The sequence below is a fragment of the Drosophila erecta genome, unplaced genomic scaffold (assembly GCF_003286155.1).
Source record: "Drosophila erecta strain 14021-0224.00,06,07 unplaced genomic scaffold, DereRS2 tig00000000-arrow-pilon, whole genome shotgun sequence".
NCBI lineage: Eukaryota > Metazoa > Arthropoda > Insecta > Diptera > Drosophilidae > Drosophila > Drosophila erecta.
The window spans coordinates 23193678-23212108 of NW_020825194.1; the positions used below are offsets into that span (position 1 = coordinate 23193678).

Sequence of the window (18431 nt, forward strand, 5' to 3'; positions counted from 1 at the left end):
TTGCCATCATCACCGCACAAGCAGCGACGCCTGCCGCTCCTTGCTGCCACACTCGAAACTCCAGGACCCGGACTGCAGTTGGCCTCCATCTGCTCCGCATCCGGTGCAGAGCCACTTCAGTCCGCCGGGTCAAAGGGGATTCCTCAGTGCATAATTTAATGTGGCTTAATGCCGGTTTATCTGCGCCAATTATTTGCCATCAACAGCCGGCAGTCTGTACGGCGAGGTCATTGACTGGTCTAATTGGTAAAGACAAAGGGGTAATTGCCGGGGTGGGCGCACCAAGGGCGCACCAATGGGGATAGGTTGCACAAGCGCAGGCTTGCCAATTAATATCCCGACATCGCAGATAGCAGACCCTCGATGACAAGTTCAAGTCGGCCTGCTCGGAGACCTTGCCAGATCATTGCGCTGCATAATTGCCTCGATTATGCACAACAATGGCCGGCCAGTTTCGCGTGGGTTGGGGCTGATGCATGTGCTCCATAAACTTGGGAAGCTTTAAAAGTTGGGCGATAAGAGCCGGCGAAGCCCCAAGTGTGCCCTTAGCCATCTTATCCCTGGCTGATTCGCGACTAAGGCGGTCCAAGCATTCCACACGGCGTATGCGCAATGTCAGCACCGCACATCAATATCGAATTAAACACCTGCCAGTGCGATTCGCTTTTAATCAATTACCCATTGCCGCTTTTAACTTTAAGATGGGAGTGAAAAGCAGCTGGTGCCGCAGGAACTGGCTTCCTGCTGCGAAGAAGCAGGTCACCCGATCCATCAAGGCGAAGCTCACGCACTGAAAATGGACAATCAATGCACAATCAACACACCCAAGTTGTCTGCTTTTCCAAATAAAACAACAAATTTGTAGAGAATAGAGCATACTTAAAAATTTGCATTTTTCCCATTTCACTGATTTTCTGAATGGCAATGTACTAAAGTTTTAAATGTTTCAGCTCTTGCCAAATGAATGTGTAAAATATGTTGTTCAATATATTTCGTAGGTGCGGCAATGGACACTGTAAAAATGCGAGCTAAAAATTGGCTGGCTTTATTATTATTTTAACTTCCTGAATATAATTATATTAGACATAAATGTTAATTTTGAATGCACTCCATTCATTTTGAATTTTTTCTGAGTGCAGCTCGGCAGTCTCCATGTTTTTCGGCTTTTCCCATTTTAATAGTCCTCTCGTTGTCCTCGTTTGTCCCTCTCTCTCACTCGTTACCACTCTAGCGGGAATCTGGAATCCGAAATCCGGAATCCTGAATCCGGAATCCAGGTTGCCAGGGCTCTAACGGAATATGAAATTTGCCCCTTTTGGTTGCCAGTCGGCGGCGTAGGGCGCCGTTTGTAGCCCTGTCGTCGCTGCGATTTCGAGTAAGTGAAATGCGCGTAAAAACTTTAATTAAAATGGAAACCTTACAATTGCATTGTGGCCGCAGGGACAGCAGACGAGGAGTCGTCTACCATCTACCATCTACCGTCTGCCGTTCACCGTCGACATTTTAATTAAATTAAAAAATTCCCAGTTGCCTGCCGGTGCTGGCAGTCTCAAGATTCGCCAACTGTGCGCCGCCGTTTGGGCCAAGTTAAAGTCTGCCGAACATTTCAATTGCGATGGCAACGGCGATGGTGTCGGCCGTAATTAAATCAGCGCTACATGGGCACATGGTCGGTCAAACTTGCCGGTAGAAGCCATTGAGCAGTGATTTCAAAGGAAATCAAATACACAATCCACCGGCAGAATCTGGATGGGGTTGTTGGGTGCCCCACAAGGCAAAACAAACCGAAACTGTCGCCGTAATCGAAGACGGACAAGACTCTAATGAAAATCAATAATTCAGGCAAACAATGGCCGACGGCGGCTTTAAAAGCCACTTTCATGCCGTCGGGCGGAGCGGTTCTGGCCATAAATAAAGCAGACTATGAGGCAATGAGGCACCTTATGTTACTTAAGCTCTGCAGCTGTCGGCCTTTATTCTTTGTTGCTGCCACAGCCGCTTCTTCTGGCCAGCATTTCTTTGTGGCTGCCGTCGATACACTCAACCAATATTGGCACTAGGTTTTAAGTAGGAATTTTTAGTAGAAATGTAATTATCACGTATTTATGTTTTAAATTGGCACTCCAGCTCTCCTGTTATGGCAGTATTATATCTAATTGTTAAGCCTCCAAAACAAATAAGAAAATATTTATCAATATCTTAAAAGTTAGCTTAAGCAAAAATGTAAAGTAACAAAGGAGAGCGCCAAAGCTAAAAATTTATTTTTCATCCAAAGCGCTTTAAGCGCCTGCCACATTTTATTGGAACATATTTTGTATACTTTTCCAATGCTGAATATATAGTAGATAGTAATATAAATAAATAGTAGATAGACATTGTAGATATGGTAGCATTATTTATTAAAATGTATTTTCCCCACCAAATTTATACCCCTTGCCTTCTTTCTAATGTATTGTATTTTTTAAGTGCTTGAAGGCAATAGGAGTGAAATGGGGCAGAAAGTTGGCTCGACCAGAATGGCTGCAATCGATGGTGTGTCTATGACAGACAACGAGCTGTTCAAAGGCGATACAGCCAGCATTATAATTGCCAGTAATCCACCCACCGCCATCCACCTCATGGCTCCGCATTAAAGGCATTGAAGGGCAAACAATTTAACTTTGTTTCCCTCGAATAAGCCAGAACAGATAAAGTTGCGAGCCGGCCCTGCAAGTGAAGCTGTTGTTCCTCGTCTGGTGTATTAAATAATTGAGCATATGAAAATGTAGGGGAAATTCCTTGGTGCATTAGCTCAGAACACAGCCACATACGCACTCGGAAATAGTGGAGGAGCACACTTTTGGCTAAAAACTTTTCAGCATGTTGTAAAGCACATTACATTTGGGGCTAAGCAAAACAAATCTGCCCCAAAAAGGCAGTGGCAGTGCACTAAGACTGCTCAGCAGCAGAAACCGTGTTTCGACTCCTGAGAGTGCAAATAATTTTCTCCTTTTCCGCTTTTCCCAGACAGCCTGACACAATGTTTCACACCTTGGTGTGGCCCACAATGGGAGAAAAATGGCCAAAAAGGGGGAAAAAACGGCTGCCTGGCGATGAAATGAAGTGCGGCTCGAATGACATGCAAACTTTTAACTCTCCCCTGCCCGCAGGACATGCACATCCTTTTGTGCCGCTTGCATTTGTCGAGTTACCAATAAAGTGTCTTTGAATGGAGAAAATTGACTCTGGCATGACAAACAGTTCCCGGAATCCTGGCAGAGCGCGGCTGCAAAACACTCGGGCATGAAAGCGTTTTGGCCGCATGACTTGTACTATCCCCTCAAACAATAAAGAACAACGCTAGTTCGCCTGTACTCGTATGTTATATCTTTTGGGTGGGTCCAATGTTTCGAGTCGGTTGCCTTATGGGCAATTTATGAGCTCGCATTAAGTAGAGCTCGTGCGAAGCACAGCATAAGGTAGTCGGTTAGGCCATGTGATTTGAGTTGTAAAACCATATAAATAATTCATTTAATAACCACAAAAAGTTAATTGTAGGAATTAAGGAGCTTGTGTATTTCGTATAGGTAAATAAATGCATAAACATATTTGTGGTATCTTTTATAAGTTTTATGATTCGTATTGTCATACCTCATGGAAAATAATTATAAATACATTTTAATGCTTTTCTCCCACAAGTTTTTAATTTGCCTTGAAAGTATACTAAAAGTATACAACCACTTTAATGTTATCAAAAAATCTGCTAAATAACCGATTATTTTGTTAAAATAGGTAAATATTTCATATGGATTAAGTAGAGTATACAAGCCTCGCAGCTCTTTCATTTATTAAGTGAGCCCATGAAAATTGCTTTTCTATTACCCCTGGTTGAGCTTGACTTTTTAATGTGCAAATAAAACGCTGCTTAGCCATTAACTCGTATGAGCGGTAAACAGGAAACCATTTATTATTTATCGCTGAGCTAATGAAATTTTTGACATTCCTGCGATTCATTTGTCTGCGCAAATGAGAGTGACTTGGCAGCTCTCAGGAATAGGAAATGGGCCATGCATGTAGATATAAATATATATAGACAACAAATTGGTAAGTGATCTGATACAATATATACTCCCGATATCAGCCACAAATCATAGTAGTTACACCCCCTCACCTTGATTAAACACCCTCGAGCTGGGCAAATATTGTTGTGTGTACCTATAATTGTTTACTCCGAGTACAACCAATAAAATACGCAGCCCTTCGGCAATTGGCCCATACTGTTGGTTCGCACTTGTTTGCCTTTTGTTGGTGGCACGCCAGGAGTTGTATCTGTGATTAATGGTAGCCCATATTTCTACACTGCCAGCAATTAGTGCAAACGAAATCAAATTTGAGCAGCGGTAGTAAAACGAAACTGGCCAACGGGCGGTCCACGTAAAGTAGATAGCATATCTTACATATATTTCCCTAATAATGGTTCTTAAGGATGAGGAAGAGGCAAGAGGGGAAAGCCGACGGCGGCACATAGTTGCCATTTTATTTATGACACTCACTGGCCACGCCCACAAAAACCGGCACAAGAGATAATAACACGGGCCAACATTCTTCTTGGCCAACTGGTCTCCAGGGCACAACTTGCCAACAGCAGTCGAGGGGCATAAAGCGTCGAAAGCCAGGGAAAACGAGAGTGGAAATGGAATTGGAATCGGCATCGGCATCGGCATCGCCAGGATGAGCGGCAAGTGGGCAGATAATTATCTCAGTGCATAATCTGGGCCACCAGCACATCTTACTGTCTTGCCTGTGGCCAAGAATCTCAGCCCAGCCGGAGTCAAGTGCCTCTGACTTTTGCCTGTTGTTGTTTGGTATTTACAGGAAAATTATGCTGATTATGAGATTGTTCATGCGCGGCGCAAAAAGGAGGTGTGACTTCCGTGGATACGCCTCGACGTGTCGCAGCTTTAGGGCTCCCCAAAGATCGATTCGAGTCCCAGTCCCATGGCAGAAACGTGTCAAGGCCTCCGCCATATCATTTCTGTTCCATTAGCAGTGGTAATTTTGCTTAATTAGTTGATGAACAGCGTGCAGCTGTGTGATTCTTTTCTGGCCAAGTACATCCATCCAGAAGTCAAGCAGCTGCACTCGAGTGAAGCGCCACTCCAGGCCGCTAAATTGGCACACGCATTAAATGCTGCTCAAGCACATTGCTCATACGCCATGTGCAACGAGCAGGCTTTAAGAACGCGCTCATACGCCGTGTGGCGCTCGAAACGCTTAAAACGTGAAACCCCGTTCGTATCCGTGTCCGAATCTATTTCCAACCGCACATAAATGATATACAACAGCCGAATAGTAGACGCAATAAATCCAAAACGCGAACTAAATAAATTAGGAATTTTAGTATTTATGGGAACGTTTTCAGGCTCATCAACCATGGGAGTCACGTAGCCGACTTTACAGCCGCAACTAGGCGAAACCTTTTGCTGATTACGACGTGACCAGTCGGGAAAAGTGAGTAAGTCTATCTCTGCAAGACTGGGACTGTCTGGGTGTGTGGCTGCGGCACATAATATTATTTTAAATTATTTTTGATAATTGAATGAAACACAGGAAAACGTAGGACTATTTAATGCCATATCTCATGGCGCCCTATCCAGCGGAATAACTCTTTCTGGTTTATCCGCGCATGCGCCACTTTCGGGGAGAGTATCCTGCAGGATTCGAGGGGCGAATGTTGCGGAGGAGGCGCATCGAGCACGTGCACTTTGTTTACACAAAGTAATGAAATTTCAACAAACAAGCAGCTGGGAAATTGCCATGTCTACGACTCGAGTGTGGGGAGTGGGGCAACCGAAATGGCGCATAAATGCGGCTAATTGCATTAGGACACAATGTTGCCAATAAGCATTTGACAGACATCAAAGCACCCAACAAGTTTTCCCACTCAATTCAAATTCAATGCATATTGATGAGCTCAGCTCGGAGCAAAGAGCGATATGGCGGCTAATTCGCCGATAGAGAGCAACAAAAGCACCAAAAGATTTCAAATGATGAATTTCAAGGTATCTATTCATAGATGGAGATGAGCTAGATGGACAAAAAGTAATGTTTAAGTATAGATGTTTTTAGATGTAAAGATACCGTTTGAAGCGTTTGAGCAACATGGTCATGGACGCACCTTTAAAAATGTTTTAGCTTTTTTTTTCATTCTATTATTGGATTTCCAGCCTTTATGCCAAAATCATTTCGGACATGTCCACAAAAAGCTAACCTACCAACAAAATCAAATTATAAATGTCGATATTTGAAACGAACTTCGACACTTTTCCCTCGAGCTCCCACTAGTTGAGTAACGGGTACTTGATAGTCGAGGAACTTAACTATGGTTCTCTCTCTAGTGTTACTCTAGAAAATATATTACGAAAATGCATTGAAATTCGACCAATGGCCATCCACTTCATTTTGATATTTTGCGAGCGCCATGAAGCGCTGAATTCCACGACCTTTTATGGCCAACCAGTTGGAAATGGAATGCATGGAATGCAGTTGACCTCGGATGCCGCCAGCAGGATCTTTATGCATTGCATTTATCTAAATCCGGGCAGCCTTGGCCGTTCAACGCAACTCACCTCGACATTTTATGAGCTGGAAGTTGGCTTCGCTCCGTGGCAGCATAAATTATACCGCATGCATTTGTTTGGCGAGAGCTTTTCCGATTTTTTTCCTGTTTTTTTTGCCGAGGCGGTGGCCTTGAGTGCGGGAAATGCAAACTACCATGTCGAAACAAGGAGCAGCTGCAGCAGAATCAACCAGCGGGAAAATCGAAAGAGAGAGGGAAATCTCAAAGACGGAGCAATGCTGAAATTCACCCAAAAAATACAACAAGGTCACTGGTAAACGAAATGCCAGCGCTTTAAGAAACTTTGGGTAATCGAAACCATGGCTTCAGGTCTAATTAAATAACAATTTCGACCATTATACGGAGCTATCGCAGAAACTTTCCACCAGGCGGCCCTACAAAGTACATACCAAATACTCCTAATCCCAATTTGCATAAATATTTATGCTGATGGCGCTTAAACTGCTAGCCCCTCACACCATTTGTGTTAATGCGCCTTAATCTTTAATGAGCCAAGTTTCGCGATTCGTGGTTCGGTTTTCGCTGGATTCTGTCCGTGCCTCTGGGTTCAAATACCGTTTTGGCCTCCGGAATGGAGTACGTGTAACCAGACAGCATGACCCCGTGGCCAGGGAAATCGCTCTGGAAGTGGGGGTGGTACTACTTTCGGCCCAATAGATACGATGAGATCTAATTATAAAGATAAACTGTTATGCTTCCTGCTTCTGCGTATGTGGCGAGCATTCAAATGGCCAACAAATTCCCGGCTGACAGATGCCAAATAACTTTCAATGCGTTCCGAATCTGAAATCGTGCGCTTGAGCTCTCTTTGTAAAATCACTTGAGGCAAAAAACCACTTTCCAAAATTAATGCATTACAAAATCCAAAAGCGTGAATTAATCTCAAAGTATGTCAGTTCAGCTTGACATGTTTAATTCAGATTTGACTTCTGAGATTAATATTTTTGTTCTATTTGTATAAGCTTATAATATATTTATCCGAAAAAAAAACTATAAAAATATATATCTCTTTCAGTGTAGGGTAATCAATTTCTTAACAAAAATTGTATATTGTATTTTAAATATTTTTTATGTAAAAATATTTTAAAATAAATATAATATTATAACATTTCAAACACTTGTATGAATAGCATTTGCCTGGTAATTTGTTCAAGAGGGATGCCCATGTGATCTTGCAAGTAATCACACTTAAGAACACATACACTACTCCATACACATGCACTACACTACACTACACATACACTACACTCACTGCTCGACCGGTAAGAGAGATTACTTGGAATATTTTGTGACTCTAAATTAGAAGACATGCCTTACAGTATTGACTAGAACTTGTTGGGAATTATAGGGCTACAAGAAAATATGTTACCTAAACAAATATTAAAAGCGGCAATAACTATGTGTTCCGACAGTAAGTTAAACATTCTTCAGGCTTTATTTACTCACTTTAAAGACCTCACTATGTCATTCACTAATATAATTATGACTGATTTTTCAAAATTGTGATGATTTTCGCTGGCGCGGGATCGATGTTATCGATGATATATATATAAATATCAAGAGTATGAGTATGAATATATATACTCATACTCATTTTAAAGTGGTTAAACCTTTTTAAAGCCATAAACTATCCGTAAAAGTGAGATATTTTTATCTGTTAAATTCTTAGTGTTTAATCACCTGGGTGTTCCCCTAAGCACTTGAAAGCTCAATCCAAATTCGTATCCCCAAAATTAAATTAAAGCATAATTAAATGGTCCAGAATGTGCTGCTTAATCCACCGGTAGCACCGATTGCCCCACTCAATTTAGCCCTCTGGCTCGCTGGGTACTCTGTATTCTGCTGACAGCCAAATCCACAGGAAAGATAACAAAGCAACCGTAGCAAAACCAACTTCCAATGGCACACACCCTCGAGATTCACGCTACTTATTTTAATTGCTCGACATTTTTCAGAAACTTTTCGTACTCGCACATTTGCACGCATATCCCATGCACATATATAGTATGCTTTTAGGGGCATTTGCAGTTCGCAGCTTAATCGACTGATTTAGAAGTTTATTGCATTCTGGCATCCCGGGAATATGGGAAGTGGGGCCGTCCACGAAGGTATTTAAGCCTCCTCTGCGTGTTTCTTGCCGGGAACTCCTCTTCATTTGTGTCTCGAACGCCGCCGGTTGGCAATATAAATGGACTTCCGTGCATTAAGCGGATAATGCCAGAACGAACGACCAGACAAAGCGCCACTTCAAATTGCGCTCAAATTTATTGGCCTGTATTTAAATGGCCGACAATTGCGAACGCCTTGCTGCGACTCCATTCAGTCATAAGTGCACTCGGAAAAATCAGAAAAACACTGCCTTACTTAAATAGAAGTTGAACAATTTGAATAATCTTTTCCTAGAATTTTAAGCAAAACAAGCAAGTAAATTGCATATAATTACATTATTTATTGTTAAAACTTATTACTTTTGGAATTTAATATTATTACCCTTTATAGGAATGATGTTGGGTTTCCTGTAACTGCATTCAAGTCACTTCTACGCTGAATGCCGACCACAGACGTGCGGCAACTGGTAGCAGTTGTCCTTGACCATCGCATGAATAATTTCGCAGGACCCGGATTGGCTGTTGTCCTTGCGACAATGCGTACAATTAAGCAAAACCGCAAAACTCACACAAATTATGCAGCAGGCTCAGCATATTAATGGCTGCTTATTGAGACGACAACATGGAGTGTAACGAAATTTGCATTAAAACTGATTTATGCATTTGTCGCTGCGGTCGTTATTGTCGCATTTTTGAATCTTGTTTCGGCCTCGTTGTCCTGAATATCCTGTTTGTCCTGCCGACTGATGCTGCGCAGGCATTTGCGTACATTTTGCGCAACCCAATGACACTTTTATGATGTACTTCGGGAGGACATCAAACCAGTGCCATAAAGTTTTAAAGTGGAATTTAGCAAGGAATGCGGCTAGGCTAACAACAGCTGGCTTGCAAACCAACTTTTTAATTTAGGAATAATTTATCAGAAAGCCCATCTAATATTTATTAGCTCAGGAAATCGTAAAATATATTGTTTCTTATACTATTTTTTGTAAAATGTAAGAATTTAGTTCTGCCAACAAATCAAAAGATTTCTTTACTGGAAACTTAAATAATATGCCTACAAACTGATTTATTTTCTTTTAAAGTTGGCTATGAAAATATAATAATTCTCGATCAGTTCGTTATGCAACACATGTAACACTCATCAATGCTGATAACTTTTGAATTTTTAACTACCAAAGAGCATGCCATAAAATCTTTACCAAAGCTGGCAATAATTTGTATAGCCCAGTTGACACCGCAATCGTTTCGCAACTCAGATTTCAATTAAATTCAATTTTTCAACAGCATTTGTGCTTTAATGTGTGCACTTACGTATGTATAAACAGCTAGTGACCGGCGAAATTGAATTCTTTCAATAATTATCACGTGTGTCACTTGAATGTTTCCAAAATGTAAATAACTTTGTAGCGACAAATGTCTGGAGCAGATGACTGAAAGAGCTGAAAAGTATCTCACATTTTGGCCAGAACTTAAGAGCTGTTCAGGACATTGAAAGCGCTTTATCTGGCATCAATATTTCATGGGCGATGGCATCGATAACAGCAGCATGACATTCACCTTGAGTCTTGTCCGGCACACGAGGCGTATGATTGTTTTCCCATGTCAATACATCGTGTTTCTACTAAACTGGCTTTCCTTTCGCTTTTCCCATTTACATCCGGTAGTTGGTCTAATTTCCCATTTCTCGTGTAGCTTGTTAATGGCTTTAATGCGATTACAGGACATCAGCCCTGTTCGCTCGCATTATGACTTTCTTGCTGAAATGGCGGTTCCACTGGCACACGGCAGCTTCATTAGCTTTAAGGGCCATTAAAGCATTCATCTGGGTAATGGAGTACCTCACCTCATAAAGCAGACATTCAGAAGACCAGCTCCACGCTAACAAGACCAAAATAAAAAGAAGTGAGTCGTGAAAGCGAAAATAAAAAGCTGGAAAAAGCCTCTACCAAAGAATATACAAATTGCGAATTCGAGATTTAATTTCGTTAGCAAACAAAGAATATGCCAGTTTATTTACTCACAGTACTCTTGGAGATTTTCGGCACGACATAAACTGATTTATTTTCAATAGGCTTTTGTAAGGCGGATTTGTAAGATATTTATAAATATATTTAAAGAAGTGTTTTATTTATTTTACGTTCACAAATCACAAGCAAATATAGTAAAGCCATGCATAAAATAAGTGTATTTTATTTTCTTGCATACAATGTAATGAATGGTCACGTAATAAGAAAGCTAGAGATTTTGAAAATAACGCAAAAGGTTTAGTCATCAACATCATCATACCGATTAAATTGACCTGTCTGCTTTGGTTCTGGGAGATACCCAAAGTGAGTTCTTAGGTACTCGAGGCCCAAGAATAATAATACCGTGTGTGGCAGTAGTCGACATAGCGAGGGAATGTATCCCTTAAAGAAAGCCAAAGGTCCCTCCTTTGAAGTCTGTACAAACACATCCCCTAATCCAGAATACTCGCCAGGTGCTGCATTCATCCGACGTGTCTTCACCACATCGATGGGCTGCGTCAAGGTGGTGGCCACCACGGAGGAAAACATCGATGCCAGGATGTAGGTGCCCATGTTCTCGGGCATTCCCAATTTTATTATTTGGGACTTGCTCTGCTCGTAGAACGCAATCTGACCTACGGTCATAAAAGCTCCACGGAGCGCGATCATCGATGAGCCATTGAAGAGGTTTTTCCATCCCTCCTCACGGGTGATTCGCACCAGTCCGTCTATAGCGTGTTTGTAGCTGCAAAAAAATCGCACTCATAAAATAACATACTACCATTTCTATAAACTGTAAGCGTTTTGTGTGCTTTTAAGTTCCAAAAGAGCTCAAGCCGAAACAGTGTTTGTGCTATCCCTATATAAAAACAAAGGAAAACGCTAAAGTCCAGTTCTATCACATACCCGTTACTCAGCTAGTGGAAGTGCGAAAAAGAAATTTCAACTTTTTACTGGCATATCGACAGACGCATAACGGACAGACGGGCTAGTGATCCTGATCAGGAATATGTATACTTTATAGGGCCGGAAATGCTTCCTTGTACCTTCTACACACCTTCCAACAAATCTACGAATAACGGGTGTAAAAATAAAGTGCACCCGTGCAAGAGCAGGAAACAAACTTCATGCGGACAGACGGACGGACAACCAACGATAGTACTTGAAGTGAAATCTTACTTGCGCCTCTTCTCTGGTGGCAGCTTGACATCGTTCTGCAGGCGGACGTTGATCAGATCTGCAGGAGCGCCCACAAACCCACCAATTCCTCCGGCAATCCCTGCCAGAAGTGTTTTGCCGCCCATGGTGCTGGTGTCCATAGCTCCAGAGCCCACCGTATAAATGCCAAATCTGGCCAACGTGTACGTGTATTGGCGCAGCATTGAGGCCGAGATGCCATTGTACATGGCCAGAACTCCCTGTTCCTTGACAATCTTGCGAGTGGTCTGCATCACCGAAAGCTTCACCGCCTGAGTCTGGATTAGCACCTTCATCAAATCGATCGGATGAGTCACCATGGCAGCCATGGAGCTCGCCAGGCCTCCAAAGTACCAGCGGGCAATGCGCCGCTGGTTGTAGGACATCAATCCACCCCTTCTGATCGACATCTTGTGTTATTTGTTTGCTAACTTGTAACCCAAAATTTAAGACTCCGAATCCACTTGTGTGTTGTTCGTAAACTATGTTGATAATGTATATGCCAGTGTGAGGTTGATCTACCGACAGAGGAGTTTAAAGGCAAGGAAAGTATGATTGGTGTTAAAACAAGGAAACTATAAATAATGGGCCACGACATTTATTATTTCAATATTAAGACACAACAATTTTGAATTTACACTCCAATCATAGTGCACCACACTAACCAAATGAAGTATTTAAATGTAGTAGAAATTTGGTCGGCCCTTCGACAGATCCTGCAACAACCAATTACCATAATATTTTATTATATATATTTCACTTTACTCACTCCCAATCTGTACAACATCGGGATTCCTATGAGAGCTGCACCAACAACTATATAGTCCATCAAGCGTTGTTTATCCACTTTGTTAACAGAATTCAGATACAGATACAGAGGAACAACCGAGGCAATCAAACAAACATTTATTAGAATCGCCATGAATATCATCCAAACTGCTCGGAAAGGCTTATCCTTATTCTCTGTAATCAGTCTGCTAAGACTAAACGCATTATTTGTGGCTCTGCTTCCTCACCTGTCTGGACTAAGTTGATAGATTCTTGTCCATTTTCTATGATCCCGAGCTCCATTTAAAAACTTCTTGTCAAGTTCTTGATCCGTTAGGGCAAATATACTTATATTTTCTTTATATGAAAGCAACTTTGACACAAAATACAAGGATATATCACATTATTAATAATAATAATACTATAAGCAGCTTTTAATTTGATGGTCTGGAATATTTTATTTTTGCTATGAAATCTTTCCATTACTAATTTTAAAAATAGCAATTAAAGTTATTATTATTATTTTTTTTTTTCTTGGCAGTATAAGTCGTAGCTAGGCACATTAGAGGAGCGTTTCCTTGTCACATTACTTACACCTGATTTGCCAAAAGACTGCTACTTACTTCCGGCAGGGAACAAGGCAAAATAAAAAAAACAAAACGACCTAAGCACGCAACAAAGGACTTTGAGAAACGCCTCAATCACGCACCTCTGATTATGCTAATGGATCTGAACCACTGTTGTTTCATAAATATTTTGACAGCTCAAGGACCGGAGACGGACGTTTGAAATTGTCCACAAGTGCCTGTATTTTAATTGGTCATTTGGTTTTGACAGCTGGAAACTCAGGCCTAGCCACTCAAATGGAAAGCTCAACCGCTCTTCAAACAGTAGTGTGTGCAATGGGTAGCAGTAGAATGTCTGTTCAATAAATAAAGCTAGGCCAGAAAGTTATTATTTGGCTGATACAAAACGCATCAATTCCATTGGCAGACCATTAAACTCAACATAACGCTGTAGGAATTTGCTGCCACTATAGGAGGATAGATATTTTTTGGAAATGCAATAAAGTCGGCACAACATTTTTGAGAAATTGCCTAAAAAGCGATATACATTTTATATCTAAAACAAAGTGGGATGGTTATATTTCTATGAAATTTCGGCCATTGGCATATTGGCAGAGTTCAGTCGCAGATAAAAGCGGCTAAATAATTTGGTTTCAGTTCGATGGCCACGCAAATTGAATGTTATTCCGATTTATGTTCAGTTTTGCCCACAATTCAATGGACTTTCGGTGAGTTTTCTACCAAAATCACGGCTGATGGATTGGATTTTAATTCCGGTGCAGATGTCCGCGAACATACAAATATTTGCAATCCCGCACAAATTGTCGCATTGCGTTTGTTTATTTTTCATGTAATTCTATATTGCGGTTAGCTTAACTGAAATGCCAGCTCACGTTTATTATTTTACCATAATTGGTTTTAGCTGCCAAATGCCGAAAATATAATTATGGCATGGTGAGATGACTGACCGCCCAGTAACGGAAAGTTAACGCCACAAACTTTTAAATGCCCAAAATCTTTATAAACTTTATTTATTGCGCCCAACTCGTTGAGAGTTAAGCCCCAGCTTAAAAGTTACATAGTTAGTTATATTGTTGGCCCGCTTATTTGTTGCTGCAGCACTGGTCCTTGGGCCCATTCTTGCAAACGCACTGGCAATCCTTGTTGCAGGCGCAGTTGTCCCCGCACTTTTGGGCCGAGCACTGGCAGTCTGTCGAGGAATCGAGAACGAATGTCAATTATACAGCTGGCTGCTGCCCTGTAGCACTTACTTGTTCCACAACCCTTGCAAACCATCTTGTAGGTATCTATTTCTCGACTTTCACTTGGCTTAGGCGAACTGAAATTTACTTGATTGCTTGTTGCTTGGCTATACAACTGATGACCCAGTCCGGCAACTCCCCCTCTTTTATACCCACTTCGATTGCCTCGAACTCGAACTCGAACGAGTGCAAAATTGCACAAATCCAAAACAAATTTGTTTGTTTGACCCAACTTATCACGTCGTGTGCAAGCCTGGGGCGAGTGGTTCGCAATTTATCAGACGATAGGCCAGGCAATTCTTTTTGCGCACGCGATTGCTCGCCAACTCGCTGCACACGACCTTCTCATCAGCTTATCAGCTGCCCACGTTGCGTATACGCCGTGTATCGTGACTCAGCCGACAGCCCAGAAGCACACAATAAAAAGCATGAGACGAGCAGGCAGCTACGCAGCGGGGTTTTTCACAATAAATAAAAGACTTTCCTATAGTAAAACAAATTTTCATTTAAATGCTCATATTGGCTGGAAAAACGGCTTACGACTAACGTAAACGTAAATGCCATGAAAATGTAACAGGTGGAAAGTTAACTAAAAATTAATCGAGGAACGGAACGTGCTGCAAATAATCTGCGAAAAAACACGGAAAACCTAGGAAACATTTTTTTCTAGAACAAAGTCACAAAGATAGTCAACGGAAACTAGGTTTCTGAAAACGATTCATTGAATCGCTTTAATTGTTAGTTGCGTATTAACGGACGGATGGACATAACCAAATGGGTTTTGCCAGTGATCCTGAATATACAAATTTTATAGGGTCGGTAACAGGTACACAAATAAGTGTCGTCATATTGGGAAAATACATCAGAGCATTATAAATATGTTACCCCAAAAACTATCCTTAAATGTCTGTAATGTTAAGAGAAGATATATAATATATTGCACATTAAACATCATACAGCAGCTTTTAGCTATAATGTCCTCCCTTCATCTTAAAGTACCTCTTCCACAATATATCTTATATCTTTCGATTTTTCTCCGTGTAGTCGTGGGAATATTCCAACGGCTCAATATTTCTCAATATTTTAGCAAGTCAATGTTGGCAGGTGTGCTGTTACCCCAAATTCAATTAAGTAATTATGAGGTCAGTGAAGGGTGTCTCATGCGTATTTAATAGGACACCTTTGGTGAAAACTATATAAGCCTTAGACTTATTGTGTCGGGCGATCAAACCGCAGAGCCATGCTGTTCCGCAAACGTAAGCCTAAAAGTAACAATGAAGTCATCACCTTTGACGAACTTACCCGGTTTCCGATCACTTTCTACAAGACCATTGGCGAGGATCTGTACTCCGACAGGGATCCCAACGTGATAAGGCGTTATCTGCTACGGTTTTACCTGGTGCTGGGGTTTCTCAACTTCAATGCCTATGTGGTGGGAGAAATCGCGTACTTCATAGTGCACATTATGTCGACTACCACTCTCTTGGAGGCCACTGCAGTGGCACCTTGCATTGGCTTCAGCTTTATGGCCGACTTTAAGCAGTTTGGACTGACAGTGAATAGAAAAAGATTGGTCAGACTGCTGGATGATCTCAAGGAGATATTTCCTCTAGACGTTGAGATGCAGCGGAAGTATAACGTATCGTTCTACAGGAAACACATGAACAGGGTCATGACCCTATTTACCATCCTCTGCATGACCTACACCTCGTCATTTAGCTTTTATCCAGCCATCAAGTCGACCATTAAGTACTACCTCATGGGCTCGGAGATTTTTGAGCGCAACTACGGATTCCACATTTTGTTTCCCTACGATGCGGAAACGGATCTGACGGTCTACTGGTTTTCCTACTGGGGATTGGCTCATTGTGCCTATGTGGCCGGAGTTTCCTACGTCTGCGTGGATCTCGTGCTGATCGCAACCATAACCCAGCTGACCATGCACTTTAACTTTATTGCGAATGATTTGGAGGCCTACGAAGGTGGCGATCATACTGATGAAGAAAATATCAAATACCTTCAAGACTTGGTGGTCTATCATGCCAGGGCGCTGGAGTAAGTAATTTAGGTTTTCGGATTTACTAGTAAAAAAAATATATATAATAAATATAATATAATAATATATAATAATATTATTATACATTTCAGCCTTAGCGAGGAGGTTAACAACATATTTAGCTTCCTGATCCTGTGGAACTTTATTGCCGCTTCGCTGGTGATTTGCTTCGCTGGCTTTCAGATTACAGCCTCCAATGTGGAGGACATTGTGTTGTACTTCATATTTTTCTCGGCCTCGCTGGTACAAGTTTTTGTGGTCTGTTACTATGGCGATGAAATGATCTCTTCAGTGAGTGCAATTTGAATTTTTATTTCTGGTAATGGTCTATAAGCATGGGCCAATGCCAAGTTTGAGTTTACCCTTGCTCAGGGACCATATTAAAATTAACAAGAAATGTACATTTCAGAGCTCTCGGATTGGCCATTCCGCCTTCAATCAGAACTGGTTGCCGTGCAGCACCAAATACAAACGTATCCTGCAATTTATCATCGCGCGCAGCCAGAAGCCCGCCTCTATAAGACCGCCTACCTTTCCACCCATATCGTTTAATACCTTTATGAAGGTAATCAGCATGTCGTATCAGTTTTTTGCACTGCTCCGCACCACTTATTATGGTTAAAGGAAGATTACACACATACATATATACATACATTGGTATATTGATAGCAGTCCAATATTTGTTCTAATAACGTTCAGGAAAATTATATGATTCATTAAATATATATTTGCAAAAAAGGATAATGAATTACAAAGTTTGCAATGTAATTTCAAACGTACATAAATATACTATTATATGACTAAAAGTGATCTTTAAGAAAAGCCTACAAAAAAACAGCAACAAGTCTAAATAATTAATTGGAAAATTTAAAATAAATCTCATCAACTTGATAAAACATTCGAAATAGCGTGCTACATAGGGACCTAAAACTAGTTACGGTACTACAACAAATCAACTTCCACTCCAGTCGGTACAACTCAAGACTGATGAACCACAGGAATCGTCTCGCTAATGATCTCACCATTACTCGACCGAGGCAGAGGATCAAAAGACGTCAACCAAGAGACTTAGTGCTAAGATAACAATAGCTTAATAGCTAAACATTAATTATAAAACAACATGAGAGTATTAGACCAAACTAGAAAAAGCTATATTAAATATTCCCTATAGCCGGAGCGCCAATTGGCAGAAACAATAGAAAATAAGGTAATAAAAGGGTTCATAGCTATCCTGTATATCTTAATAAACTACAATAAAAAAACTTGATAAAACAAAGTATTAAATTGTCTTCAAAACGTTCTGTTAAGACTTAACAGATGTTATAGTAGGTGAAATTGATTAATTAATACATTCTTTTAGGCTGTAACATAAAGTCCCCATAAGAAGACCATTAATGTGTCCACTGCAGAAAACTTTGCATACTTTGCGGATCAGGCATAAAAATCGACCCGAAATACTTGTAATAAAGCTAACGTGTGCTTCTCACTAAGGAGGAAAACACCACCTGCTGTTCAACTAGGTGAGGAGATGGTACAGCAGTGTAGTACGGCCAAATATCTTGGCATAACATTAGATCGCCGGCTCACATTTGCTCCCCACATAGCAGCCATCAAAACAAGGGTGAGAGCAGCTGTGACAAAGCACTGGTGGCTCCTAAGAAGCAACAGTAAACTCTCCACCCGAAATAAGCTCACCCTATACAAGCAGGTCATTGCTCCCATCTGGCAATATGGTTGCCAAATCTGGGGGATAGCAAGAGATAGCCAAATCAAAAAAATTCAGGTGGCCCAGAACAAAATAGCGAGACAAATTACAGGCTGTGAGTGGTACATTCGAAATAGCGTG

At 41.2% G+C, this 18431-nt stretch overlaps 3 protein-coding genes across 3 annotated transcripts; 1 reads left to right on the forward strand and 2 right to left on the reverse strand.

The window, feature by feature from the left end:
- Window positions 1–10892: 10892 nt before the first annotated feature.
- On the reverse strand, window positions 10893–12461 carry LOC6553719 (mitochondrial dicarboxylate carrier). The gene is made up of 2 exons (XM_001979394.3): window positions 11916–12461; window positions 10893–11481 (listed from the first exon to the last, which is right to left on the reverse strand). The coding sequence occupies exons 1-2, from the start codon at window positions 12341–12343 to the stop codon at window positions 10995–10997; spliced, it is 915 nt and encodes a 304-aa protein (XP_001979430.1). The 5' UTR covers window positions 12344–12461; the 3' UTR covers window positions 10893–10994.
- Window positions 12462–14266: 1805 nt separating this feature from the next.
- Window positions 14267–14780, reverse strand: LOC6553718 (metallothionein-2). The gene is made up of 2 exons (XM_001979393.3): window positions 14539–14780; window positions 14267–14477 (listed from the first exon to the last, which is right to left on the reverse strand). Exons 1-2 carry the CDS (start codon window positions 14561–14563, stop codon window positions 14371–14373), a joined length of 132 nt encoding a protein of 43 aa, XP_001979429.1. The 5' UTR covers window positions 14564–14780; the 3' UTR covers window positions 14267–14370.
- A 986-nt stretch (window positions 14781–15766) lies between these two features.
- Window positions 15767–17433, forward strand: LOC6553717 (putative odorant receptor 92a). The gene is made up of 3 exons (XM_001979392.3): window positions 15767–16584; window positions 16678–16876; window positions 16995–17433. Exons 1-3 carry the CDS (start codon window positions 15770–15772, stop codon window positions 17205–17207), a joined length of 1227 nt encoding a protein of 408 aa, XP_001979428.1. The 5' UTR covers window positions 15767–15769; the 3' UTR covers window positions 17208–17433.
- The last annotated feature ends 998 nt before the right edge of the window (window positions 17434–18431 follow it).